General features: G+C 49.0%; 4 protein-coding genes and 12 non-coding genes across 16 annotated transcripts; all 16 read left to right on the top strand.

Moving 5' to 3' along the window:
- Positions 1-4,172: 4,172 nt before the first annotated feature.
- TRNAC-GCA (transfer RNA cysteine (anticodon GCA)) lies at positions 4,173-4,244 on the top strand. The gene has a single exon. It is a non-coding gene; the product is annotated as a tRNA-Cys (tRNA).
- Positions 4,245-4,340: 96 nt separating this feature from the next.
- LOC149352768 (uncharacterized) lies at positions 4,341-5,565 on the top strand. Its single transcript, XM_089577245.1, has one exon. It carries the CDS (start codon positions 4,372-4,374, stop codon positions 5,563-5,565), a length of 1,194 nt encoding a protein of 397 aa, XP_089433371.1. The 5' UTR covers positions 4,341-4,371.
- Positions 5,566-9,166: 3,601 nt separating this feature from the next.
- On the top strand, positions 9,167-9,238 carry TRNAC-GCA (transfer RNA cysteine (anticodon GCA)). Its single transcript has one exon. It is a non-coding gene; the product is annotated as a tRNA-Cys (tRNA).
- A 77-nt stretch (positions 9,239-9,315) lies between these two features.
- On the top strand, positions 9,316-9,387 carry TRNAC-GCA (transfer RNA cysteine (anticodon GCA)). Its single transcript has one exon. It is a non-coding gene; the product is annotated as a tRNA-Cys (tRNA).
- Positions 9,388-9,464: 77 nt separating this feature from the next.
- Positions 9,465-9,536, top strand: TRNAC-GCA (transfer RNA cysteine (anticodon GCA)). The gene has a single exon. It is a non-coding gene; the product is annotated as a tRNA-Cys (tRNA).
- A 4,193-nt stretch (positions 9,537-13,729) lies between these two features.
- TRNAC-GCA (transfer RNA cysteine (anticodon GCA)) lies at positions 13,730-13,807 on the top strand. Its single transcript has one exon. It is a non-coding gene; the product is annotated as a tRNA-Cys (tRNA).
- Positions 13,808-13,880: 73 nt separating this feature from the next.
- TRNAC-GCA (transfer RNA cysteine (anticodon GCA)) lies at positions 13,881-13,952 on the top strand. Its single transcript has one exon. It is a non-coding gene; the product is annotated as a tRNA-Cys (tRNA).
- A 78-nt stretch (positions 13,953-14,030) lies between these two features.
- On the top strand, positions 14,031-14,102 carry TRNAC-GCA (transfer RNA cysteine (anticodon GCA)). The gene has a single exon. It is a non-coding gene; the product is annotated as a tRNA-Cys (tRNA).
- A 1,662-nt stretch (positions 14,103-15,764) lies between these two features.
- Positions 15,765-16,958, top strand: LOC149352761 (uncharacterized). Its single transcript, XM_089575722.1, has one exon. It carries the CDS (start codon positions 15,765-15,767, stop codon positions 16,956-16,958), a length of 1,194 nt encoding a protein of 397 aa, XP_089431848.1.
- A 2,076-nt stretch (positions 16,959-19,034) lies between these two features.
- LOC149352760 (uncharacterized) lies at positions 19,035-20,607 on the top strand. Its single transcript, XM_089577244.1, has one exon. It carries the CDS (start codon positions 19,035-19,037, stop codon positions 20,544-20,546), a length of 1,512 nt encoding a protein of 503 aa, XP_089433370.1. The 3' UTR covers positions 20,547-20,607.
- A 37-nt stretch (positions 20,608-20,644) lies between these two features.
- TRNAC-GCA (transfer RNA cysteine (anticodon GCA)) lies at positions 20,645-20,716 on the top strand. The gene has a single exon. It is a non-coding gene; the product is annotated as a tRNA-Cys (tRNA).
- Positions 20,717-20,847: 131 nt separating this feature from the next.
- On the top strand, positions 20,848-22,032 carry LOC149352758 (uncharacterized). The gene has a single exon (XM_089575721.1). The coding sequence runs from the start codon at positions 20,848-20,850 to the stop codon at positions 22,030-22,032; it is 1,185 nt and encodes a 394-aa protein (XP_089431847.1).
- A 3,879-nt stretch (positions 22,033-25,911) lies between these two features.
- Positions 25,912-25,983, top strand: TRNAC-GCA (transfer RNA cysteine (anticodon GCA)). The gene has a single exon. It is a non-coding gene; the product is annotated as a tRNA-Cys (tRNA).
- A 78-nt stretch (positions 25,984-26,061) lies between these two features.
- On the top strand, positions 26,062-26,133 carry TRNAC-GCA (transfer RNA cysteine (anticodon GCA)). The gene has a single exon. It is a non-coding gene; the product is annotated as a tRNA-Cys (tRNA).
- A 78-nt stretch (positions 26,134-26,211) lies between these two features.
- TRNAC-GCA (transfer RNA cysteine (anticodon GCA)) lies at positions 26,212-26,283 on the top strand. The gene has a single exon. It is a non-coding gene; the product is annotated as a tRNA-Cys (tRNA).
- A 78-nt stretch (positions 26,284-26,361) lies between these two features.
- TRNAC-GCA (transfer RNA cysteine (anticodon GCA)) lies at positions 26,362-26,433 on the top strand. The gene has a single exon. It is a non-coding gene; the product is annotated as a tRNA-Cys (tRNA).
- The last annotated feature ends 1,118 nt before the right edge of the window (positions 26,434-27,551 follow it).

Raw genomic sequence — 27,551 nt, 5'->3', positions numbered from 1 at the left:
AGCGAGCGGTATCGACGACGCGGGCAAAACGGACGGGGTGGCGGTTCAGCCAGCTGTTGCAAGTAGCAACACCGACACGGCTGTCGCACAGGAGAGCGGGTCGCCAGCTGCTGACTCCCCTTCGACGCCAGTGGAAACGCCCAACGATGGAGCGAGTCCGCCCGTGCACGTGGACGTGGAACGCAAGGCGGCCAGCGAGAGCCACGACGACAAGGCCGACTCCCGCGTGAACGTCGGCGTGACTACACCTGCGAAGCGTTCGCACGCCGAGACCAAGGCCAACGGGGAGAAGGCAGCAGAGCCCAGCGTGGAGGAACCGCCGGCAAAGACGCCGCAAGCGCGACGGCCCAGCCTGCGGCCGCGCCCAAAGGTCCTGACTGACAAGCGTGGCGGCGACAAGGCGCCGCCTGACCAGGAGCACGTGCTCGCGCCGGGTGACACCGGCGGCGACGGCATCGTCTAGCGACATGCTGGACGCGAGAGGTAAGCACCATGCTTTCGGTCTCCTCTTCCTAAGTTAAAATGGCTTCTGCAACTCCGTTTAAAGTCGCCACCCTAAACGTTAGAGGCCTGGCAGGTAAAAGAAAACAAAGCCAGCTGTACCGACTTGTAACGGAGCAACATATCGATATACTGGCAGTGCAGGAGACCAAAGTCGACGGGGAGGAGGAGACCGGGAGCATGGTGCGACGTTTCACGTCTAGGTATTTTGCCGTCGTTAGCCATGCTGTAGGCACATCGGCTGGTTGTATTCTTTTTGTTAAGAAGTTGCCGGGGATAGAAGTACACGGTCATCATTCGTGCCTGTCGGGTCGATACGTGTCCATCGATTTTTCGCTCTGTAACATCGACTGGCGCATTGTTTGTCTGTATGCACCTAATGTGGTTGATGGCCGAGCCGCGTTTTTTGAAAGCGTCGAAGAACGGCTTCGCACGGACAGGCAGCTCATTGTTGTGGGCGATTACAACTGTGTTCTTAGTGCGCGCGACAAGACAAGCGTCCGAGGTTTCAGGGATAAAAGCACCGAAGTGTTGTTACGAATGATTGTGAACTGCAACCTCGAGGATGTAGCAGAGTGTCTTGAAGGAACGCGTGCTGTAAGGTACACACGATTCGAGGGCACAAGTCACGCACGGCTAGACCGAATTTATGCATCCGCGGAAACGGTCCCTAAATGCAATAGTTATGTAGTTCTGCCGGTTTCATTTTCTGACCACTGTTTGGTTCAATGCTGCATAGGATTCATTAAGAAGGGGAATGGTTTTTCATGGGAAATGTGGAAGTTAAATGAGAAGCTACTCCAGGACGAATTTTATAACCGAGCTTTAAGGGAAGAAATAGCAAAAATAGAACCAAGTAGTAACATGAGTATTTGGCAGCAGTGGGAGCTCACTAAAGAAACTTTAGAATTCAAAGCAATAGATAGAGCCACCTGTATACGTCATGAAGCAAAAAAAGAGGAAATGGAGCTAAAGGCACTGCTTCAGAAGATGATAAAACAGGAATGCCGAGCGCCTGGTAAATGGATAGAAGACATAAGGAAAACCAAACAAAAGTTACAGCTTATCGAAGAAGAACGTTATCGGGGAGCGCTGGTGAGGGCAAGGGCAGAAGACATGGCCGCAGGGGAAGCGCCAACGAAACGAGCGCTTGGTTTAGAAAAAGCCCGTGCCGAAAGAAACCACATAAACGAAATAGAATGGAGAGGTGTTTCTAAAACGGACATCGATCATATCAAAGCAGCTTTTTTCGAGCATTACCAGGCGCTCTTCGCATTGCATCCGGTAGACGTTGTCACTTTTAAGGAGGCGTTTCTGGCCGAGATGCCGCGCCTGGACGACGAAACTAAAGACAGATTAGAGCAGGCGATAACTCAATTGGAAGTTGAGCAAGCAATAGACAGCTTAAACCCTGGTAAGTCGCCTGGACCGGACGGGTTCAGCGCGGCATTCTACAAAGAATTTAAGCATGTAATTTCCCCGGTCTTGACAGTCATCTTTAATGAAGCCTTTAAACTAAAATCACTGCCTCCGTCCTATGGCTCTTCCCATACTGTGCTGATTCCGAAAACGGACGACACAGACAGATTACGACTGGTAGCAGCATATCGACCCATAGCACTCACTAACGTCGAGTACAAAATTTACATGAAGGTTTTGGCACGAAGGTTGCAGACCGTGATCCATTTATTAGTTGGTCCGCATCAGACCTGCGGGATTAAAGGGCGGTCCATTTTTACAAATATCCACGTTGCGCGCAGTGTATTAGAATGCTGTGATGACACTAATGATCAGGTAGCTATACTCCAGATAGATTTAGAAAAGGCTTTTGACTGCGTTGCCCATGAACTTTTGTTTGCAGTATTAGGCCATGTTAACGTTGGTTCTGTTATTCGCGAGGGTGTGGCCCTGGCATACCGGAACTGCACGACGAGATTGATCGTTAGCAAGAGTCTGGGGGCCCCCATTAGCGTGCAGCGTTCGGTGCGCCAGGGCTGTCCCCTCAGCCCCCTTTTATTTTGTATTTCTGTGGAGACCCTTTGTTTAAAGATACTGAAAAACAGGAGTATTACCGGATTCAGATTACAAGCAGCCGAAGTGAAGCTCTTGGCGTACGCTGATGACATTGCTGTGTTTGCCGTTGACGAGGGAGGCATAAGAGAGGCTGTTCAATGTGTACGCGATTTCAGCCAAGCTACAGGCAGCGGGGTTAACTGGTCGAAGTGCCTCGGGCTTTGGCATGGAAGGTGGGCATCTACGCCTGAAAGGTTTGCTAGTGTGCCGTGGACGACAACACCAGATAAGTACTTGGGCGTTCCGCTCGATGCTTACCGTGACAGTGAACATTATTGGACAGGACAGGTCAAAGAGACACGGGAGAGAGCTGATAAGTGGAAAGGAACGACCTTGTCGATTTTCGCCAGAGCCACTGTTTGCAACCTGTTCTTTATCAGCAGGCTCTGGTACGTAATGCAGGTGTTGCACTGCTCACGGTTAAGTATTCAAAAGCTACACCGAATTTTCGCCGTCTTTATCTGGTCGTCTGAATGGGAGCGCTGCAGCCGGACCAACCTGTTCCGACGGGTACAACACGGCGGCTTGGGATTGGGCCATTTGTTTTTGCGACAGCTGGTCAATCGTTTTTTGTTTTTTAGGGACAGAAGAGACCCTTTTTTGCGTACCGTATGCCAAGTTAGGCTGCGGCATCTACTTCCAGAGTACATAGTCGGAACTGCTGAGGTGTATAGTAGGGTCACCGGTTTTTACCGGGAAGTCGTAGCCAGTGTAAGGTTTCTTTCCGCGCGATTTTCCAATGACTTTCTGTCCAGTGTGAAACGAAAGAAACTGTACCGTGCTTTGTGCGATGTAGTTTTCCCCGAGCCCTTGTACAGGGCCTTGTACAGTGGAGGCCCAGGCAAGGATGTTTTAAAGAGAGTTAAAGAAATGCAGGTGCCGCCTGGAACAAAAACCTTCTTTTTTAAGTTGCACACCGGGACCTTACCCGTTAAAAAATTTTTAGAGGGAAAGGAATTGTTTTTACCCTGGGGATCTCACTGTTTAATTTGCAGAAAGCCGGAAACAATAGACCATGTATTTTTACACTGTTGGGAAGGGGTTTATTTTTGGGATGTATTGCAGCGAACATTAAAGAAAGAATTTCCACTAGACCCGTATGGCATCCTGTTCTTATGTGTTGAAAATGAGGATGGGGTGCCTTTCGATTTAATAATGCTGACAGGCCTCCACTGTATATGGCGCTCCAGAATGGCAGGCTGGCATTGTGACAGTGACGCAAGACCTGCCAGAATTTACTTTCGCGAAAGTATGGAGATGTTTCTGGCCATTCAGAAAGCCGCTGCGGAGCCTCCGGAGTGGCTCTCAAGTCTAGAGCCGCTCTGTACGTTGCGTGAGTTTTAATTGGACGAAGCCAGATTTATGCTGGCTGACCACAAGTCGTGTGTACATAGTTATTGTCTTTTGTTGATTGTTTGTGTTGTCCAGTTTTTGTGTCAAAGCCAGGCAATAAAGAAAAAAAAAAAGTAGAGCATTCGACTGCAGAGCGAGAGGTCCCCGGTTCAAACCCGGGTGCCCCCTTCGTATTTACTGTTTTTGTTTCATACGGCTCTTTTTTCTTCTTTATAGGAACGGTTCGCGTCTTCACTCACCGTCTCGGGGGTATAGCTCAGTGGTAGAGCATTCGACTGCAGATCGAGAGGTCCCCGGTTCAAACCCGGGTGCCCCCTTCGTATTTACTGTTTTTGTTTCATACGGCTCTTTTTTTCTTCTTTATAGGAACGGTTCGCGTCTTCACTCACCATCTCGGGGGTATAGCTCATTCCACTTCCGGCTTTCGAGCGGAGCGGTCGCGGGATGGATAGCTCCCACGGAGCGGTTTTTGCGGCGCAAGCCAGCCGCGGTAACAGGTTTTTTGCTTCTGGTGCTGATGATTATCAAGTTATTCTGCCAAATCTGCCTACCGGTCGCATCGTCGCCAACACCGTTTTTATGCACGGTGATCCAAGGGCCCGTCCGTACCGTGTCGAAGATTACCGGGACACTTTGGCCGAGCTCGGTGCGCTCCCCGACGTTTTAGCGTTGGGGGCGTACCAGATGAACCACGTGTGGGCGGTGACGCTGACAAGCGCCGATGCTGCCCAGAAGCTACTTTCCGCCTCCGATGTCAAGGTAAAAAATTGTCGTTGTTTGCTTATCGACCCAAAAAACCGGGAGGTTCGCTTGAAGCTGCATTGGCTGTTGCACGGAGTTACAGATGAAGATGTTCTTGTGGCATTGGCGCCCTATGGGAAGGTGACGGAGGTGACGCGAGAAAAGTGGCGTGCCCTAGGCGTTACGGAGAAAGGTTCGACGACACGCACAGTGGCACTAAAATTGCACGCGGGAGTCAAGATAGACGACATTCCCCACCAGCTGAAGATAGCCGGAGAGTTGACCCTTGCCGTTGTGCCAGGCCGCGCTCCGCTTTGTTTGCGCTGTAAGAGCACTGGGCACATACGTCGAGATTGCCAGGTGCCGCGATGCAGGCGTTGTCGCCGCTTCGGCCACGAGGACGACCAGTGCCCCAAGACGTACGCCAGCGTCGCGGGACCAGTAGATGCAATTGATTCTTCAGATCACCTCATGGACGAGGCAGACTCGGAAGAAGCAGCAAGGGCGAGCCTCAGTTCGGCCACCGAGAAAGGCTCATCGGACACCGGAAAAGATAAGCACGCTGTCGTCGCAGACGAACCCGTCGCCGAGCTTCGACAAGATTGCCCAGATGATGGGGGTGAGGGAGCGCAGACCAGCAGTGCTGACAGCAGCCTTCTCAACGTACCCGCTGTGACTCACAGCGAACCGGAGCCAATGCAGGGGACCGATACGGACAGTGCCAACTCAAGTGGAAAACGAGCTCACGATGCAGTGGAAAAGGTGTCTGGTCCTGGTGCAGACGGGACGGATGAACCACCAGCCAAGACGACTCCTGTGCGGCGCCCTCCCTATCGTCCTCGCCCGAATACTTCGGTGGAGCGGAAGAAGGCGGAGACACCGCCTTTGCCGCCTTGAGGGATTCTTTGTGCCAAGGCACTCAGCAACACAGCCCAGTTGTGAGGTAAGCGCCATGCCTCCGGTATTTACTCCGCCTTGGAAAAAAAAAATCGTAATGGATAAGTCAATTCCTGTCGCGACTCTAAACGTTCGTGGGCTTGCCTCTAGGAGGAAACAGAGTCAATTGTACCGATTGTTAAGCGACTTTGACTTGGACTTTTTAGCAGTGCAGGAGACAAAGGTTGAGGGCGATGTGGAAACGGAAGGCATGGTGCACCGATTCCTAGCGCGATACTGCGCTGTTGTGAGCCATGCCGTGGGTACTTCTTCTGGGTGTGTGCTATTTGTGCGAGAGAGCCTTGGTCCAAAAATTGAATCTGTAATAACTTTCCCGTCAGGTCGCCTTATTATATGCGATGTTTCATTGTTTTCTTCAAAGTGGCGTGTCATTTGTTTGTACGCGCCAACTGTGGCCGAGGAAAGACGTCAATTTTTTGAGCAGCTGAAACAATATATTCGCTGTGACAGGCTCCTCATTGTTATTGGTGATTTTAACTGCGTCCTTTCAGCCCATGATAAAACTAGCACCCGCCCATACAAAGACGCTAGCACCACTCTGCTAAGCGAGATAATAAGAGACTGCAATTTGGAAGATGTGGCCGAATGTCTTGGCGGTGGGAGAGCTGCACAGTATACCCATTTTCAGGCATCCAGTCACGCTCGGCTAGATAGAGCTTACGTGAGCCTTGATGTAATATCACTTTGCAGGCAATATCAAGTGAGTGCTGTTTCATTTAGTGATCATTGCTTAGTCAGTTTTATAATAGGTAGTGCAAAAGAAAGAAAAAACAGTTTCGAGTGGCAGTTGTGGAAATTAAATTCAAAGATACTCAACGACGAACAGTTCATGGCGGCTATAACTAATGAATTTCAAGAAATGAATGCGATGAATAACAAGACAAAGAGCGAAAAATGGGAGATCTTCAAGCAGGCAGTCAAGATGAAAGCATTAGAGCGATCGAGCGCTATATGCAGAGAAAAGCGAGAGGAAGAGAAAGTGATGCGCAGGAACCTGGAAAAATTGATAAGTGAAGAGTGTCGAATGCCCGGCTTTTTCATGGACGATATTCGAGCGCTAAAGCACAAACTAGAGCAGTTTGACGTCGAAAGATACCGTGGTGCTCTGGTCAGAGCAAGGGCTGATAGGCTGATAGCGGGAGAAGCACCTTCAAAGAGAGCGCTGAGCTCAGAGAAGTGGCATGCACGGCGCAACCAGATAACGGAAATTGAACATAATGGAAAAGTTAGCGATACGGCGGAAGACATCGAACGCGCCTTCTACGAGCACTACCGCGCTTTTTTTGCCAATTTTTCAGTCGACATAGATCGTTTCAACAACGATTTCCTGTCATTGATGCCAAGGTTAGAGGACACAACGAGAGATATAATAGAGGCACCTATTTCAGCCGAAGAAGTGCGAAGCGCTATCGAAAGCATGCATCCGGGGAAATCTCCAGGACCAGATGGTCTGACTTCAGCCTTTTACAAATGTTTAAAAGGTGCTCTTTCTCCAGTGTTGGCGGACGTGTACAACGAGGCATTCGATAGAAATGTACTACTCCCTTCTTTCTCGTCTTCCCACACGGTCCTCATACCGAAGTCAGAAGACCCAGTTGTACTGCGCAGAGTGACGTCTTACCGACCCATTTGCCTCACGAATTGTGTCTACAAGATAATGATGAAGGTATTGGCTAAGAGGCTGCAGGCAGTTATTCACGAGTTAGTGGGGCCGCATCAAACATGCGGAATTAAAGGCCGGACAATTTCAACGAATATACACATAGCGCGAAGTATACTCGAGTGTTGCGACGCAATGGGTACGCATGTAGCAATGCTCCAAATAGATTTGGAGAAAGCGTTTGATAGGGTGCCTCATGATGTTCTGTTGAGTGTTTTAGATTATGTAAATGTCGGTAGAATTATAAGAGACGGGGTTTCCATGGCGTACCGGGATTGCTCAACGCGGCTAATTATCAACAAGGTGGTGGGAGAGCGCATCCAAGTCCAGCGCTCGGTGCGCCAAGGTTGCCCCCTCTCGCCGCTGTTGTTTTGCTTGTACATTGAACCCCTTTGTTTAAGTGTCATAAAGAGTGATTGTGTACGTGGTTTCAAACTGCAGGAAGCGGAAGTCCGTCTCTTGGCTTACGCAGATGATGTAGCGATGTTCTGCGCTGACACTGAGAGTGTCGCGCATGCTGTCCAATGTGTAAAAAGGTTTTGTACTGTTAGTGGTAGCGCTGTAAACTGGTCTAAGTGCCTGGGATTCTGGCACGGGGATTGGCCGGCGACTCCAGCCACTTTTGGCAACATGACCTTCGTTAGAACTCCAGTCAAATACTTTGGTGTGCCCCTCGACTGTTACAAGGATAATGAATCGTACTGGAGGAGAGAAGTGGACAATCTTCGAGATAGAGCAAATAAGTGGAATGGGTGGAATTGGTCGATGTTTGCGAAAGCCACAATTTGTAACATTTTTTTAGTTAGCAAAATTTGGTACACCCTCCAAGTCTTGCATTGCTCAAGGGTAAACATACAAAAATTTCATAGCGTGTTCGCCGTTTTCATTTGGGCATCATCTTGGGAGAGAACAAGCCGCACTAATTTGTTTTTGCGAGTTCGGAATGGAGGACTTGGTTTGGCGCATTTTTTTTTGAGACAAGTGGTCAATCGCTTCTTTTTCTTCAGGGATGTGAACCATCCTTTCTTACGTACTATCTGTCAACTTCGCTTGGGGATGCAGCTGCCTAATATGGTTGTGCCCGTCGGGAGTTTGCCTGGCGGCGTCCATGGCTTTCTGCGTGAAGTCGTGATTTCGTGCAGGTTTCTGTCAACACGTTTTTCACTTGAATATCTGAGCGAAGTCAATGGGAAAAAGCTCTATAAAGATCTCTGCGATGTGGTTCTGCCCGTAGCGCTATATCGGTCTCTCTACAGAGCAGGCCTTGGGAAGAACGTTTTAAAGCGCGTGAAAGCAATGTCAATCCCAGCTGGTGTAAAGTCTTTCTTTTTTAAACTCCATACGGGAACTCTCACTGTAAAACCGTGGATGGTCGAAAGGGGTTTTTTTGTTCCGTGGGGTACACATTGTATAATATGCAGAAAAGAAGAAACAATTGAGCATGTGTTCCTGCAGTGTTGGGATGCTGTGTTCCTCTGGGATGTGCTCCAGCGTACCATCAAAAAAGAGTTTCCACTTGACGCCTATGGAATTCGTTACTTACCAATAGAAAGTGATGACGGAACCCCTTTTGACTTGATTATGTTAATGTGCCTGCATAGTATTTGGAAATGCAGAATGGCGGTTCGGCACGCTGATCCTGATGTAAGACCTGCACGACTGTATTTTAGAGAAAGCATCAGAAACTTTTTTGAGGAGCAAAAGTTGCAGGAATGTGTCCCAGAATGGCTGTCACGTTTGGAACCGTTATTGTCGATGAAGGACTTTTAAGTACGTCCGCACAAGGTATGCGGTCGTTTTTTAACTTAGTGGGTGATTGCGGTTTGTTTTGTACGTATATGTGAATACCGGAAATAAAGAAAAAAAAAAAAGGGGGGGGGGGGGGGTATAGCTCAGTGGTAGAGCATTCGACTGCAGATCGAGAGGTCCCCGGTTCAAACCCGGGTGCCCCCTTCGTATTTACTGTTTTTGTTTCATACGGCTCTTTTTTCTTCTTTATAGGAACGGTTCGCGTCTTCACTCACCGTCTCGGGGGTATAGCTCAGTGGTAGAGCATTCGACTGCAGATCGAGAGGTCCCCGGTTCAAACCCGGGTGCCCCCTTCGTATTTACTGTTTTTGTTTCATACGGCTCTTTTTTCTTCTTTATAGGAACGGTTCGCGTCTTCACTCACCGTCTCGGGGGTATAGCTCAGTGGTAGAGCATTCGACTGCAGATCGAGAGGTCCCCGGTTCAAACCCGGGTGCCCCCTTCGTATTTACTGTTTTTGTTTCATACGGCTCTTTTTTTCTTCTTTATAGGAACGGTTCGCGTCTTCACTCACCGTCTCGGGGGTATAGCTCAGTCACGTCGGCAGACGGGGAGGACGTCTTGGCAACTAAGGACGCCGAGCCAATGATCAGCGAGGAACAGCAGGACCAGAGCTGCACCCGTTCAGCGAGCGGCACCGCCCCAGCCAAGCGCCCTCATGGCCTGACCGACAACGAAGGGGACAAGGCGGCGGCTCTCAGTGGTGAGGAGCCGCCAGCAAAAACTGCTCAATCCCGACGGTCATCTTTCAGACCGAAACCCAACGTTGTGGCGGACAAGCGTGGCGGCGATAAGGCAGCCCCGCGGCAAGGTCAGGGGCCTGCACCGGATGGTTCCGGTGGCAACGACGGCGTCTAGCCATGTGCTACACGTGTGGGGTAAGCACCATGCTCTTGGCCTCTTCACTATTTGCGACAATGGCTTCTGTAACCCCGTTGAAAGTAGCCACACTCAATGTTAGGGGCTTGGCAGGAAAGAAAAAGCAAAGCCAAGTTTACCGGCTTTTAACAGAGCACGATATTGACTTACTGGCCGTGCAGGAGACAAAAGTAGAAGGGGAGGAAGAGACCGGGAGCATGGTACGACGTTTCACGTCTAGATTCTGCGCTGTAGTGAGTCATGCGATAGGTACATCTGCTGGCAGCGTCCTTTTTGTAAAGAAGTTGCCGGGTCTTGTCGTGCAAGCTCATTTCTCGTGTCCGTCAGGTCGTTGTGTCGCTATCGATTTTACATTGAACAACATTGAGTGGCGAATTGTCTGTGTGTACGCACCAAATGTTACGGACGAAAGGGCTGCGTTTTTTCAAAGTGTTGAACAGCGTCTTTGTTCCGAGAAACAGCTTATCATCATGGGCGACTTCAACTGCGTCGTAAGTGGCTGTGATAAGACCAGTGCAGGGGTGTTCAGGGACGCAAGTACGAAGATACTGTCGCAAATCATAGATAAATGGAACCTTGAGGATGTGGCAGAGTGTTTGCAAGGCGCGTGCGGCGTGAAGTACACACACGTTCAGAGGACAAGCCATGCTCGGCTTGACCGCATTTATGTATCGCTGGATGTGATTCCAAAATGCAACAGTTACCATGTAGTGCCGGTGGCTTTTTCGGACCACTGTTTAGTAGTATGCGGGATAGGATTGAAAAAACGGGGCAGTCATTTTAGTTGGGATATGTGGAAAATAAATAACAAGCTAATTAAGGACGATGAATTTAGCTGTGCAGTAATTGAAGAAATCAGCAAAATAGAGCCTAGTAGTGAAATGAAAATATGGCAACAGTGGGAACTGTGCAAATAACAGGTTAAAATTAAAGCAGTTGAACGATCTAGTGCCACTGCGTACGAAGAGAATCTAAACGAACGCAATCTAAGATGTATGCTTGCAAAACTTCTAGAAAAGAAAAGTGAAGCGCCTTGTAAATGGATCGATGACATTAGGAAAATAAAACAGAAAATTCAACCAATAGAAGAGGTGGAGCGTTGGTGCGGGCCAGAGCGGAAGATATAGCAGCAGGGGAGACGCCGTCGAAACGAGCGTTGGGAATTGAAAAGGCTCATGCTCGGCGAAATCACATTGATAGCATACAATGGGGTGGCATCTTATCAGACGAAAACGAACATATACAGCGTGCGTTTTTTGAATACTATCAGGCGCTTTTCGCATTACAGGATGCAGACATGAATACGTTTAAGAACAGGTTTCTTGGGGCACTGCCGCGACTCAGCGACGAGCAGAAAGACGTTTTAGAGCTGGCAATAACCGAATCAGAGGTAGAAATGGCAATAGACAATTTAAATTCTGGGAGATCGACGGGACCAGACGGGTTAAGCGCGGCGTTTTACAAATCATTTAAGAGCAGAATCGCGCCAGTGTTGAAGACGGTCTTTAATGAAGCTTACGACGTACGTGAATTGCCTCCGTCTTATGGTAAATCACATACTGTCCTAATTCCGAAAACGGATGAAGCTGACAAGCTACGACACGTAACAGGGTACAGGCCAATTGCTCTCACAAATGTCGATTATAAAATTTATATGAAGGTGTTGGCGCAAAGGTTACAGTGTGTAATCCAGGAAATTGTTGGCCCCCACCAAACGTGTGGGATAAAAGGCCGGTCTATTCTTTCTAACATACACAAGGCAAGATGTGTGCTCGAGTGCTGTGATTTTACAAATAGTCGCGTTGCCATCTTGCAGCTTGATCTCGAAAAGGCGTTCGACTGTGTCGCGCATAAAATTTTGCTGTGCATACTTGATTATGTGAATGTTGGGTATGTTATCCGGGAGGGAGTCGCCTTGGCGTATCGGAACTGTACGCCGAGATTGATTGTTAACCAGAGTCTGGGGGCCCCCATTCGTGTGCAGCGTTCGGTACGTCAAGGCTGCCCCCTCAGCCCTCTTCTGTTTGCCATCTACATCGAGACTTTGTGTTTAGACATCATCGAAAACGAGAGAATAACTGGTTTTCGGCTGCAAGCTGCGGAGGTGAAGCTGCTGGCATATGCGGATGATTTAGCGGTTTTTTCCGCTAATCGAGAAGGTGTAACAGAGGCCGTTGAATGTGTCGCTGAATTCTGCAAAACCTCTGGCAGCAGAGTGAACTGGTCTAAGTCAGTGGGGCTCTGGCACGGAGCATGGCAAACGACGATGGACCACTTTGCAAACGTACCGTGGGTGAAGACCCCAATTAAGTACCTTGGAGTACCGCTAGAAAGCTATCGCGATAGCGAAACATATTGAAGAGTGCAGACCCAGGATGTGCGTGAGAAGGCGGAAAGATGGAAAGGAACAGGCTTATCAATTTTCGCTAGAGCCACCGTGTGCAACCTTATCTTTATCAGTAAGGTGTGGTATGCGATGCAAGTGTTGCATTGTGGAAGAATGAGCATACAAAAGCTACATCGAATTTTTACTGTTTTTGTGTGGGCTGCGCAATGGGAAAGGTGCAGCCGGACGAATTTGTTTAGAAAAGTGAAGGATGGTGGATTGGGTCTGGGACACCTTTTCTTGCGGCAGATTGTTAACAGATTTATGTTTTTGCGTGATGTCAGTGATCCGTTTTTGCGCACCGTGTGCCAAGTAAGGCTGGGGCGTGCGCTGCCTGACTTTGTTGTTGCAACCGAAACCCTATCGGGCGGAATTTTTGGGTACTTCAGAGAAGTTGTCGCAAGTGTCCGATTTCTCTCAACGAGGTTTTCCAACAAATATTTATCTACAGTGAACAAGAAAAAATTGTATAAGGATTTATGTGAAGTTGTCTTGCCGGAACCCATGTATAGGGCCTTGTACAGTGGAGGCCCTGGAAGGAATGTGTTAAAGAGGGTAAAGAGATTGCACGTTGAGCCAGGGGTTAAAACATTTTTTTTTTTCAAGTTGCACACTGGAACGTTATCAGTCAAAATGTTTTTACAGGATAAGGGCTTATTTCTTCCGTGGGGTCATCACTGCCTTATCTGCAAGCAACCAGAAACGATAGATCACGTTTTTCTGCATTTTTGGGAAGGGGTTTACTTTTGGGACGTACTTCAAAGGACTATAAAGAAACAATGTCCACTTCACCCCCATGTAATACAGTATTTGCCCATTGAAAACGAGGAAGGAGTACCTTTCGATCTGATAATGTTATTGGGCCTCCACAGTATTTGGCGCGCGAGAATGGCAGGATATTACTATGATTCCGACGCGAGGCCAGCACGAATTTATTTTCGTGAAACTGTGCACCGGTTTGTTGATAGGGTCAAAGCTGTTGGCGAGGCTCTTTGATGGCCCTAAAGGAATTTTAAAGTGACATTTGTTTCTGGATTGTGTTGCTTCGTTGCTGTCAATGCCAGGGGGGACCAATATTTTTTTTGCAAGCCGTAAAGGAGCGGCTTTTCTTCTTGGCCCGTTTCACAATGTGTACGTCATGTTGTGAAAAACAAATAAAATGAATGAATGAATGAATGAATGAATGAATGAATGAATGAATGAATGAATGAATGAATGAATGAATGAATGAATGAATGAATGAATGAATGAATGAATGAATGAATGAATGAATGAATGAAAAGCCAGCCCTTGGCAGGCTGACTATATCAACACCAAGTGTTCATTCTGTCCCGCCATTTTGTTGTGTAATGTCAAAGCCAGGCAATAAAGAAAAGAAAATAGCTCAGTGGTAGAGCATTCGACTGCAGATCGAGAGGTCCCCGGTTCAAACCCGGGTGCCCCCTTCGTAATTACTCTTTTGGTTCATACGGCTCTTTTTTCTTCTTTATAGGAACGGTTCGCGTCTTCACTCACCATCTCGGGGGTATAGCTCAGTGGTAGGGCATTCGACTGCAGGTCGAGAGGTCCCCGGTTCAAACCCGGGTGCCCCCTTCGTAATTACTGTTTTTGTTTCATACAGCTCTTTTTTTCTTGTTTATAGGAACGGTTCGCGTCTTCATTTACCATCTTGGGGGTATAGCTCAGTGGTAGAGCATTCGACTGCAGATCGAGAGGTCCCCGGTTCAAACCCGGGTGCCCCCTTCGTAATTACTGTTTTTGTTTCATACGGCTCTTTTTTTCTTCTTTTTAGGAACGGTTCGCGTCTTCACTCACCGTCTCGAGAGTATAGCTCCGCCGACACTGATAGTGTCGCGCATGCTGTCCAATGTGTAAAAAAGTTTTGTACTGTTAGTGGTAGCGCTGTAAACTGGTCTAAGTGCCTGGGATTCTGGCACGGGGATTGGCCGGCGACTCCAGCCACTTTTGGCAACATGACCTTCGTTAGAACTCCAGTCAAATACTTGGGTGTGCCCCTCGACTGTTACAAGGATAATGAATCGTACTGGAGGAGAGAAGTGGACAATCTTCGAGATAGAGCAAATAAGTGGAATGGGTGGAATTGGTCGATGTTTGCGAAAGCCACAATTTGTAACATTTTTTTAGTTAGCAAAATTTGGTACACCCTCCAAGTCTTGCATTGCTCAAGGGTAAACATACAAAAATTTCATCGCGTGTTCGCCGTTTTCATTTGGGCATCATCTTGGGAAAGAACAAGCCGCACTAATTTGTTTTTGCGAGTTCGGAATGGAGGACTTGGTTTGGCGCATTTGTTTTTGAGACAAGTGGTCAATCGCTTCTTTTTCTTCAGGGATGTGAATCATCCTTTCTTACGTACTATCTGTCAACTTCACATGGGGATGCAACTGCCTAATATGGTTGTGCCCGTCGGGAGTTTGCCTGGCGGCGTCCATGGCTTTCTGCGTGAAGTCGTGATTTCGTGCAGGTTTCTGTCAACACGGTTTTCACTTGAATATCTGAGCGAAGTCAATGGGAAAAAGCTTTATAAAGATCTCTGCGATGTGTTTCTGCCCGTACCGTTATATCGGTCTCTTTACAGAGCAGGCCTTTGGAAGAACGTTTTAAAGCGCGTGAAAGCAATGTCAATCCCAGCTAGTGTAAAGTCCTTCTTTTTTAAACTCCATACGGGAACTCTCACTGTAAAACCGTGGATGGTCGAAAGGGGTTTTTTTGTTCCATGGGGTACACATTGTATAATATGCAGAAAATAAGAAACAATTGAGCATGTGTTCCTGCAGTGTTGGGATGCTGTGTTCCTCTGGGATGTGCTCCAGCGTACCATCAGAAAAGAGTTTCCACTCGACGCCTATGGAATTCGTTACTTACCAATAGAAAGTGATGACGGAACCCCTTTTGACTTGATTATGTTAATGTGCCTGCATAGTATTTGGAAATGCAGAATGGCGGTACGGCACGCTGATCCTGATGTAAGACCTGCACGACTGTATATTAGAGAAAGTATCAGAAACTTTTTGGAGGAGAAAAAGTTGCAGGAATGTGTCCCAGAATGGCTGTCACGTTGGGAACCGTTATTGTCAATGAAGGACTTTTAAGAACGTCCGCACAAGGTGTGCGGTCGTTTTTAACTTAGTTGGTGATTCCGGTTTGTTTTGTATGTATATGTGAATACCGGAAATAAAGAAAAAAAAACAGCTCAGTGGTAGAGCATTCGACTGCAGATCGAGAGGTCCCCGGTGCAAACCCGGGTGCCCCCTTCGTAATTACTCTATTTTTTTCATACGGCTCTTTTTTTCTTTTTTATAGGAACGGTTCGCGTCTTCACTCACCATCTCGGGGGTATAGCTCAGGATTCTGCTTCCGGCCACGCTCGTGAACAGACGCAGGATGCAGGGCTCCGTAGGAGCGGCTTCAGCGGCCCAGCAGGGCCGCGGTAACAGGATTTTTGATACTGAAGACCCGGAATATCAAGTGTTGCTGCCTCAACTGCCGACAGGCCGTAGTGTTTTAAATACGTTGTTTTTGCATGCTGATGTGCGGGCCAGGCCGTATCGCGTGGAGCACTTCCGCGATGCGCTGGCGGGCTTAGGCCTACTGCCCGATGTTATCGCCCTTGGGGTGTATCAGATGAGCCACGTTTGGGCAATCACCTTCAAGAGCGACGAAGGCGTCAAGAGGCTCGCAAGCGTCAAGAACATGAAAGTGAAGGAGGATCCCTGTATTGTGGTCGACCCAGCCAACCAGGCGGTGCAATTGAAGCTGCATTGGATGCTGTACAACATGCCTGACGACGACATACGGACAGCCCTCTCACCTTACGGAAAGGTGATTGACGTTTGCCGGGAGAAATGGCGTGTTCACGGCGTGCAAGAAAAATCATCGTCAACGCGAGTGGTGTCCTTGGTTCTGCGGACGGGTCTCACCGTGGAAGACCTGCCCCACCAATTTCGTATCGCCGGTGAGCAGACCTTGGTTGTAGTACCTGGAAGAGCACCGTTGTGCTTGAAATGCCGCAACACCGGTCATGTTCGACGTGATTGCCGCGTCCCGAAATGTACGCTTTGTCGTCGCTACGGCCATGACGAAGCGCAGTGTGAAAGGACGTACGCGTCGGTAACAGTACCGGCGCCCAGGGAAGACGGGGCGGACCTTTTCATGGACAAGGCTGACGTCGCTGAGGCCTCCCGCACGGAGAGTCGGCCGTCGGACACGGCCGGAATGCCGTCTGAGCATAGCGCCGGCCTACCGAACGCGGCTACAGTGCAACCTACTCAGCTGAAAACTCAAGAGGAAAAGCCAAGCGACGAAAATGTGAAGGAGTTGGCCACTGAACCAGCCGCTACCGAGGTGGATGCAGCAAAACACGCACCTGGAAGCGACTTGATGGACGTCGCAGAATCGGGTGTAAGCAACGCGGCGACAAAAAGGTCACGGGACGCAGCCAACAACCAGCACGAGAACCTTGGCAACGAGAGCAACGATGAACCCCCGCCGAAAGCACCGGTGGGCCGTCGGGCGCCCTTGCGTCCGAAACCGAACATTCCGCCGGACAGACGGCCGGCGGCAACACCGCCTCCGTAGGACGTGGCGCCTACTGGGGCGTCCAGGCCAGCGTCGTCAAAAGATGGGCGCCTTTTCAGAAGTAGCCGCTGCGTACACCGTAAAGGTACGCGTGGGAATTGTGCTGCCAATTGCTTACTTGTTGCAAAGCGCTAATATCAGTAGTTACCCAGAGGTACTGTGCGATCCGTGTGCTCTATAAGATAAATGGCTCTGAGACTAGAGACAGCATTAAGAGTTGCCACCTTGAATGTTCGTGGCCTTGGAGCACATAGGCGACAGTATCAACTTAGTCGCCTCTGTATGGAGAAGGAACTCGATGTCATCGCGATACAAGAAACTAAGGTCGAGACTCAAGAGCAGACCGATCGCATGGTGATGCCTTTTACCGCGCATTATAATGTGTGTGTATGTCATGCTAATGGCATGTCAGGCGGGTGCGCACTGCTGATACGGAAGAGTGCTGGCATTATTGAAGAGAGTATGACTGTTTGCCAAACTGGCCGCATGCTTATTGTAGATTTTTCTTTTTCTGAATCCTTGTGGCGGATCATATGCGTTTGTGCGCCTAACAATGTGAATGACCGAATGGTATTTTTTGAGTACATTGAACAGTACTTAAAGTGTGATCGCTTTGTCATATTTCTCGGTGATTTTAACTGTGTGTGTTTTGCGGAGGATCGATTCAGAGGTGCACATGTTCGTGACAAAAGTGCTCTCCTTTTGAGCTCACTTATTGAGGAGCACAACCTAGAAGATGTGGGCCTAGTCTTCACTGGCGGTATGCTTCCGCAGTGCACACACAATCAGAGAGAGAGAGCCGAGCAAGGTTGGACAGAGTGTATATTTCACTAGACTTGATGCCCCTATGTAACAGTTACAGTGTCACACCACTATCATTCACAGATCATAGCTTGGTGAGCTTCGCACTCGGGAAAATAAGACGACACGATTTAACTGGGACATGTGGAAATTCAATGAAAAGCTTCTTGATGATGAACTGTTCTCAAGCAGAGTTAAAGAAAATTAACAGAGATGCTGACAATGAAGCATGAAAACTTTCGGGCTGCATGGGAAGAATTTAAGAGCCAAGTTAAGCTCATTACAATTGAAAGAGGAAGCAGTCGGAAGCACGAAGAACTGCAGAAGCAAAAAGAGCTGCAAAGGGAACTGGAATTTCTTTTAAACGTACAAAACTTTGACCACGATCAATTGGCTCAGAACGTGAAGCAAGTGAGACATGAACTAGAAGTTATCGATAAAGAGCGATACAAGGCTGCAGTCATACGCACCCGAAGTGAAAGATTATGGATGGGTGAGGTGCCAAACAAGCGCGCAATGAGCGATGAAAAACGGCAGGCGTCAAGAAACGAGATCAAGCAGATACGTTTCGAAAATGAAGTGACGTCAGATCCCGCGGTGATCGAGAATGCTTTTATCGACCATTATCGCGATGTGTTCGGCAATGTCACACGCCTCGAGCCAGGCTTCGACAGCGATTTCATGATCGGAATGCCAAGACTGGATGACGATGTTAAGGACAGCCTAGAAATGCCAATAAGTGTGAGCGAGATCAAAACAGCGATAGAGAAGCTGCCGTCGGGCAAATCGCCAGGGCCGGACGGCCTAGGCGCAGCTTTTTACAAAGCTTTCAGTCAAGAATTGGCGTGCATTTTGCATAAACTTCTGTCAGAAGCGTATGAATTTAGAAAAGTCCCTCCTTCATTTCGGACATCACACACAGTGCTGATTCCAAAAACCGATGATCCGGAAAAGCTCCTTCTTGCAGGCTGGTATAGACCGATATCTCTCACCAATACAGACTACAAAATTTTTATGAAAGTACTAGCTGGACGATTACAAGTGGTAATTAAAGAGCTAGTAGGGCCACATCAGACGTGCAGCATTAGAGAGCGCACAATTTCAACGAACACCCACATCGCAAGAAGTGTACTAGAATGTTGTGATGCCCTTGAGGGTCGAGTGGCCATGTTACAGCTTGACCTAGCGAAGGCCTTTGACCGGGTCTCGCATCAGGTGCTTTTCAGTATACTACAGCACTGTAATGTTGCGAGCATAATTTTAGACGGTGTCAAAATGGCTTATGAAGAATGTTCAATGCAGATTATCATCAACAAGTGTCTTAGTTCAAGGGTGCTAGTCCGCTCCTCTGTGAGGCAAGGGTGTCCCTTGTCTCCTCTCCTTTTTGCCATATACCTCGAACCTTTCTGTAGGGCAGTCATCCTTGATGCAAACATACGTGGTTTTAGACTGCACGCCTCTGAAGTTAAAATGCTGGCTTATGCAGATGACGTTGCAGTCTTCTGCGAGGACAGAGAAAGCGTGCTAGAGGCTGTGCGCATTGCCAGACATTTCTGTTGCTATACTGGTGCCCAGATTAACTTTGAAAAAAGTGTGGGAATATGGCATGGGAGCTGGAATACGACACCCGTCAATTTCGCGGGTATACAGTGGACTTCAGTGCCCGCACGGTATCTCGGAGTGCCCCTTCAGCACTATAGGGACTCGACGCATTTCTGGAGTGAACAAACAGAAGAGTTGAAGGAAAAAACAAAAGGATGGCAGGGTCGCGGATTATCGGTGTTCGCGCGTGCGGCAGCGTGCAATGTTTTGTTGATTGCCAAAGTGTGGTATATGATGCAAGTGTTGTTCATGCCTTGTATAAATGTGCAAAAGATGCACCGAGTGTTTGCCGTCTTTATCTGGAACTCCACTTGGGAGCGGACCAGCCGTACAAACCTTTTTCGCAAAGTTCGCGATGGTGGACTAGGGCTTTCACACTTGTTTATACGACAGATCGTATCGCGATTCTTCTTCCTGCGAGATGAAAGTAACGATTTTCTCCGTACAGTCATCCAGGCGAGATTGGCAAAAACACTGCCTGAGTTTGTTGTTTCCACATCCAATGTTGCCAGTACAAGAGTGACCGGCTACTATCGAGAAGTAGTTGCTTCCTTTCGAATACTTTGTGCACGTTTTTCTTTGGAGCATTTGTCCTCAGTGTCAAAGAAACAACTGTACGCGGACTTAGTTGACAGCATGCTGCCCACCCCATTGTATAGGACTGTGTACTCTGGAGGCTCAGGTAAAGATGTACTGAAGCGAGTCAGAAGGATGCCTTTAAGACCGGCGGCCAAAACGTTTTTCTTCCAGTTGCACACAAACACACTCCCTGTTAAAGTATGGCTGGAACAGAAAGGAATATTCGTGCCTTGGACAACCGATTGCTTAGTGTGTAGAAAGCCGGAAACAATTGAACATGCCTTCATTGAATGCTGGGACGCAGTCTTCCACTGGGATATTTTGCAGCGCACTGTAAAAAAAGATCTCCCCATAACACCCTATGGAATACGATTTCTGCCAGTTGAAAGCGATCAAGGGATACCTTTTGATATGTTCATGGTCCTGGGCCTCCACAGCTTGTGGAGGACGAGAATGGCTTTTCGGCACGCAGATGCCAATGTGCGATCTACGCGCGGTAACCTAATCGAAAGTGTTTCATATATTAGAGAAGTGTATCGTGCACAAAATGAACCCCCTGAGTGGGTTACCATCCTTGATGACTTGGTGTGTCTGAAGAAATTTTGAAATACCGGCATCGCATGCTGACGTGCTGATTCAGTGTATATGTATGTATTCATTTGTGTGACCTGTCACTGTATTAGCAGGCAATAAAGAAAAAAAAAGGGGGTATAGCTCAGTGGTAGAGCATTCGACTGCAGATCGAGAGGTCCCCGGTTAAAACCCAGGTGCCCCCTTCGTAATTACTCTTTTTGTTTCATACGGCTCTTTTTTTTCTTCTTTATAGGAACGGTTCGCGTCTTCACTCACCATCTCGGGGGTATAGCTCAGGATTCTGTTTCCGGCCGCGCCAGTGAACTGACGCAGGATGCAGGGCTCCGCAGGGGCGGCTTCAGCGGCCATGTCTGGCCGCGGTAACAGGGCTATGGAACAGGAAAACGACTATCAGGTTGTACTGCCAAGTCTCCCAACAGGGCGTTTTGTTTTAAATACAGTTTTTTTGCACGCGGATATTAGTGCCCGCCCGTACCGGGTGGAAGATTTCCGTGACGCGTTGGCTCAGCATTCACTGCTCCCAGACGTTATCGCGTTGGGGGCGTATCGCATGAGCCACGTTTGGGCCATCACATTGAAGGATGCGGACGCAGTGAAGAAGATTGCAGGCGTCGGTGAGCTTCTTGTGAAGAAACGCCGGTGCCTGGTGATTGACCCGGCAAACCAAGATGTGCGCCTCAAGCTTCACTGGCCGCTGCATTGCGTGCCGGACGAGGACGTGCGGGTCGCGCTTGCGCCGTATGGAAAGGTGTCCGAAGTTACCCGGGAGCGCTGGCGCGTGCACGGCGTGTCAGAGAAGGGCTCTACCACCAGGATTGTCACGCTGAAGTTGAAAGCTGGCGTCAAACTTGACGACTTACCGCACCAACTGAATGTCGGTGGTGAGTTGGCCCTCGTCGTGGTTCCAGGAAGGCCTCCGTTGTGTCTTCGTTGCCGAAGTACGGGGCACATTCGTCGGGAGTGTAAGGTCCCGCGGTGCGGAACCTGCCGACGTTTTGGCCCCGAAGACAGTCAGTGCTCCCGTTCTTACGCGAGCATCGCCGGCCCTGGAAGCAGTGAAGATGCCTCGGAGCACCTGATGGATGAGGCGGACGCGGAAGAGGCTGCGAAAACAACGGGGCAACCAGCGAGAAAAGATGGGCCTACGTTGACGCCTCTCGTAAAGAAGACGGCGTCCGTCACCGCAGCGGCTATTCCACAATTAGAGCAGGAGCCCCAGCAAGGTGGAGGTGATAGAACGGTGGACACGCCACCACAAACTCTCCAAGCCCCAGGCAGCGTGGAGTCGTGCAACGCCGACACCATGGAAGTCAGCGATGATGTGGCTGTCTTAACCGCTGCGAAACGGTCCCACGAGGAAAGCGTCGGCGACAACCCGCAGGCCGGAGCTGGCAGCGACGAGCCACCATCAAAAACAACGGGGACCCGACGTCCGTCCTTGAAGCCGCGCCCGAACGTTGAGGCTGCGACACGGCAGGCGGAAAAACCGCCTCCGTAGTCTTGTTGTGTTTCGTTGGCGGGAGTGTTGGTTGTGCGTCGTCCGACGTAGTGTGCTCTCACCTGGAACTCTGCGTTTGAGTGCGCGGATTATGGAAGCTGCTGCGGGGAATGGGCTTATAGTGCCTCCAGACGCATCGTTGGGAGGCCGCACATGCGTGCAAACGCAGCGGAACAAGGAGAGCCACACGCACGACTGAGGAGGTAGGCGCCATATGGAGTTATTGCATTGTTTTGATTAATCGCATGGCTATTAAACTAGAAGGTCCATTGCGTGTCGCAACTTTGAATGTCAGAGGGCTGGGAGCACGAAGGCGGCAATGCCAACTTAATCGCTTGATGCTTGATAATGACCTAGACTTAACAGCTGTGCAAGAGTCAAAGATAGACTCTCAAGACCAGACCGACCGCATGGTGTCATCTTTCCGCGCAAACTTCGATGTGTGTGTGTGTCACTCTGTCGGTGCATCAGGTGGATGCCTTCTTTTTATTCGTAATACACTAGGTATAAGTATAGAGTCTGTACTTGCATGTGAAAGTGGTCGTCTCTTGGTTGTCGATTTTTCGTTTTCAAATTTATTTTGGCGCGCAGTTTGCGTTTATGCCCCCAATGTTGAAAGTGATCGTCAGGTGTTTTTTTCTTCCATTGAGCCTTACTTGAGTTGTGACAAAGTTTTGATCCTAATGGGAGACTTCAACTGTGTGTGTGCTGCTTCTGACCGCGTAAAGTGTAGACCAGTGAAGGACAAAAGTGCCGAACTATTGAATGCCTTCGTGCACGACTATTCTTTGGGAGACATTGGAGGTATGTTTTCAGCCGGAACCCTGCCTGAATACACGCATTTTCAGCGCGATAGTCATGCAAGATTGGATAGGTTGTATGTATCGGTTGATATCGTGCCACTCTGCACTGGATACGCCGTAACACCAGTGTCGTTTAGTGATCACTGCCTTGTGAGTGCGACTTTTGGAATGAAAGAAAGAAAATCACGCTTTAACTGGCATCTGTGGAAGCTGAACAAAAATCTTTTAGATGACGAAGAATTTGTCCAGGAAATTACAAAAGACTTTGACAGTGCGCTAGCTGCGCCTGTAGACAGCGTGTCAGTCGAATGGGAAAGTTTCAAAGAACGAGTGAAGATTAAAGCAATAGAAAGGAGTAGCGTAATTCAGTATCAACGGAAGGAAAGAGAAAAAGAACTTAACGGACAGCTCGAGTGCCTCTTGAGCATGGAAAGTAGTAAGCCAGGTTTTTTCACTAAACAAATAAAATACGTCAAATGTCAGATCGAAAGAATCGATACTGACAGGTACAGAGCGGCGGTTGTACGCTCAAGGAACGATAGATTATGGGCAGGCGAAGCACCTACGAAGCGAGCGCTATCAGATGAAAAGCGCTACGCTTGCCAGAAGGAAATCAGGCAAATAAGACACGAGGGGAACATTATAAACGACTCTAGAGGTATTCAGCGTGCTATTACGGAGCACTTTTCTAACCTTCTTAGTAATGAGCGCGAGCGCACTGAAGGATTTGAAGAGGATTTTTTACGACTGATGCCAACTCTAGAGGACGATGTTAAGGAGTGTCTTGAGCTGCCTATTACTTTGGAAGAGATTGAGACGGCAATAGATGACCTTCCATCGGGGAAATCTCCTGGGCCAGATGGGCTGAATGCTGCCTTCTATAAATACTTTAAAAACCAAGCTGCTCAGTTTTTATTGAATGTCATAACTGAAGCCTATGATCGAAAAAAGGTTCCGACGTCGTTCACTACTTCACACATTGTACTTATTCCCAAGTCTGATGACATAGAAAAACGAGTGTTGGTGGGTTCCTATAGACCTATCAGTCTTACCAACGTCGATTACAAGGTATACATGAAGGTTCTATCAAAAAGGCTGCAGAGCGTAATCGACAAGTTAGTTGGGCCACACCAGACCTGTGGCATCAGAGGACGCAGCATAGCCACAAATATACATGTGGCAAGAACAGTACTGGAATGTGTTGATGCGCTTGGAAGTCAGGTTGCTATGATACAGCTAGACTTGGCAAAAGCGTTCGATCGCGTTTCGCACGACATTCTTTTCAGCATCCTAGAGCATTCAAACCTTGGTAGTGTAATCGTAGATGGGGTGAAAATGGCCTACGCAAACTGTACGACGCGTATCATAGTTAATGGCGAACTTACTGACAGCCTCATTGTCCGCTCGTCGGTGAGGCAAGGGTGCCCGCTCTCTCCGCTGCTTTTTGCAATGTACCTTGAGCCGTTATGCCTGACCATTCTCAACAGTGATTATGTCACGGGTTTCAAGCTGCAATCCGCGCATGTCAAACTCCTTGCATACGCGGACGACATAGCAGCCTTTTGCACGAACAGAGACAGCATTCTTGAAGTTCAGAGAGTTGTTGAAAAGTTCTGTGGTCAGACTGGATGTGAGGTCAACAGGGAGAAAAGCTCTGGATTTTGGCACGGTGATTGGGACGTTACACCGAATTCTTTTTCACGACTGCAGTGGTCTCGCTTGCCAACGCGCTACCTTGGTGTGCCCCTGAACTGTTATCGCGATCACAGCTCACACTGGAGTGAAGAGACATCAAGGGCGATAGAGAAAGTGGACGCGTGGCAAGGAAGGCAACTGTCAATCTTTTCGCGCGCCTATGTCTGCAATGTGTTTCTGATCTCGAAGATATGGTATGTAATGAATGTGCTTTGTGCATCGAGAGCCGCTATTCAAAAAATTCACCGCGTATTTGCTGTTTTTCTTTGGTCGTCGACCTGGGAGAAAACCAGGCGAACAAACCTCTTTCTTCCAGTCAAAAAAGGAGGCGTTGGACTGGTTCATTTGTTTTTGCGACAAGTTGTATCACGCTTTATTTTCCTGCGCGACCAAAATGACATCTTTTTGCGAACTGTGATGCAAGCACGGCTGCAAAGACTGCTCCCCAGAATCGTAGTGTCGTCCGACGAAAGCATGTGTGGCGCTGTGACGGGATATTTGCGTGAGGTCGTGCTCTCTTACAAGTTGTTAGAAGTTCGATTTTCCCCGGACTACTTGTACAATGTATGCAAGAAAAAGCTGTACAGAGACCTGGTTGACACCATGGTGCCGATACCTTTGTACCGTGCGCCTTACCATGGAGGCCCAGGGCAGGATATTTTAAAACGTGTGAAGAAGATGCCAGTTAGGCCGGCAGTGAAAACGTTCTTTTTCAAGTTGCACAGTAATACACTGCCCGTAAAAACTTGGCTTCATGAAAAAGGACTCCTTGTCCCTTGGACAACCGACTGTTTGTTATGTAAGAAGCCAGAAACTATCGAACACGTGTTTTTAGGTTGCTGGGACGCAGTATTTCATTGGGACGTCCTACATAGAACTATTAAAAAAGAACTCCCACTGGACCCTTATGGCATCCGGTTTTTACCAGTGGATCACGCAGATGTACCTTATGACTTATTCATGCTCCTTGGCCTCCACAGCTTGTCGAAAACGCGAATGCAAGTAAGGCACGCGGATATCAATATTCTCAGTGTACGTGAAAACTTCATTGAAAGTGATGTTTGCCTACGGGAATGTTTCCGGGAACAACCTGACCCACCTCATTGGGTAACACGTCTGGATGACTTGGTCAAGCTGACGAAATTTTAACCTCACTCGCTTCAGCTGAAGTGCAGCAGAAGCGATATTTTAAATGAGCCTTTGTGTTGTGTCGTTTTCGGAAATAAAGAAAAAAAGTATAGCTCAGTGGTAGAGCATTCGACTGCAGATCGAGAGGTCCCCGGTTCAAACCCGGGTGCCCCCTTCGTAATTACTCTTTTTGTTTCATACGGCTCTTTTTTTCTTCTTTATAGGAACGGTTCGCGTCTTCACTCACCATCTCGGGGGTATAGCTCAGTGGTAGAGCATTCGACTGCAGATCGAGAGGTCCCCGGTTCAAACCCGGGTGCCCCCTTCGTATTTACTGTTTTTGTTTCATACGGCTCTTTTTTTCTTCTTTATAGGAACGGTTCGCGTCTTCACTCACCGTCTCGGGGGCATAGCTCAGTGGTAGAGCATTCGACTGCAGATCGAGAGGTCCCCGGTTCAAACCCGGGTGCTCCCTTCGTAATTACTCTTTTTGTTTCATACGGCTCTTTTTTTCTTCTTTATAGGAACGGTTCGCGTCTTCGCTCACCATCTCGGGGGTATAGCTCAGTGGTAGAGCATTCGACTGCAGATCGAGAGGTCCCCGGTTCAAACCCGGGTGCCCCCTTCGTATTTACTGTTTTTGTTTCATACGGCTCTTTTTTTCTTCTTTATAGGAACGGTTCGCGTCTTCACTCACCGTCTCGGGGGTATAGCTCAGTGGTAGAGCATTCGACTGCAGATCGAGAGGTCCCCGGTTCAAACCCGGGTGCCCCCTTCGTATTTACTGTTTTTGTTTCATACGGCTCTTTTTTTCTTCTTTATAGGAACGGTTCGCGTCTTCACTCACCATCTCGGGGGTATAGCTCAGTGAGCTCAGTGTCTTTCGGGTCAGCAGCCGAGCACCATAGCCCCTGAGCCACCGCGGCGAAAGAGCTCAGTCTTTCTGCTTCCGGCAGCCGAGCTGAACGGATCGCAGGGTCATGGGCTCCAGCGGAGCAGCGATAGCGGCCTTTGACGGCCGCGGAAACAGGATCGATGACTGCGGTGATAAGGATTACCAGATTATTTTGCCGACACTGCCAACAGGACGTGTTGTTTTCAACACCGTTTTTCTTCACGGCGACGTGCGAGCGAGGCCGTTCCGGGTCGAGGATTTCCGAGACGCCCTGGCCGAGACCGGTATGCTCCCCGACGTGGTTGCGTTGGGGGCGTACCAAATCAACCACGTGTGGGCGGTTACCCTGCGGAACACGGAGGCAGCAAAGAAGTTGATCGCCTTCAACGAGCTGCAAGTTAAGAAACGCCGCTGCCTCATTATCGACCCGGAAGACCAGCAGGTAAAGCTGCGGCTACACTGGATGCTTCACGGTGTGGCCGACGACGACATTCGGACGGCATTCGCGGCGTTTGGCAAAGTGACCGACGTTACGCGTGAGCGGTGGCGGATTCAAGGCGTCAATGACAAGAGCTCAACGACAAGAACGGTCCTACTGAAGTTGAAGCCCGGCTTGAAAGTGGATGACCTGCCACACCAGGTACGTGTCGCCGGAGAGTTGGCTCTTGTCGTAGCGCCTGGGCGTCCAATGCAGTGCTTGCGCTGCCATGGTACAGGCCACGTGCGGCGTGAATGCAAGGCTCCCCGCTGTACGAAATGCCGGCGGTACGGCCACGCGGATAATGAGTGTGTCCGCACTTATGCGGTGGCTACGGGCGGGGCGTCGAAAGACGACTCTGCGGAACTCCTGATGGATGTAGTCGAGGCTGAAGAATCTGCGAAAGGCATAGAGGAACCCGAAACGCAAGCAGGATCGACGGGCTCTTCGATGCCGGACGCAAGCCGATGCCGGACGCAAGCCGATGCCGGACGCAGCAAGCCGATGCCGGACGCAGCGA

Source organism: Amblyomma mixtum, chromosome 3 (genome assembly GCF_055824585.1).
Source record: "Amblyomma mixtum isolate Tamu chromosome 3, ASM5582458v1, whole genome shotgun sequence".
In the NCBI taxonomy this organism is placed as follows: domain Eukaryota; kingdom Metazoa; phylum Arthropoda; class Arachnida; order Ixodida; family Ixodidae; genus Amblyomma; species Amblyomma mixtum.
Note: the sequence above shows the minus strand (reverse complement) of the source record. Positions and strands in the feature narration are given on the sequence as shown.

Coding starts and splice junctions, on each gene's coding strand:
- LOC149352768 (XM_089577245.1), top strand. CDS start 4,372: ATGGATAGCTCCCACGGAGCGGTTTTTGCGGCGCAAGCCAGCCGCGGT.
- LOC149352761 (XM_089575722.1), top strand. CDS start 15,765: ATGCAGGGCTCCGTAGGAGCGGCTTCAGCGGCCCAGCAGGGCCGCGGT.
- LOC149352758 (XM_089575721.1), top strand. CDS start 20,848: ATGCAGGGCTCCGCAGGGGCGGCTTCAGCGGCCATGTCTGGCCGCGGT.
- LOC149352760 (XM_089577244.1), top strand. CDS start 19,035: ATGGCTTATGAAGAATGTTCAATGCAGATTATCATCAACAAGTGTCTT.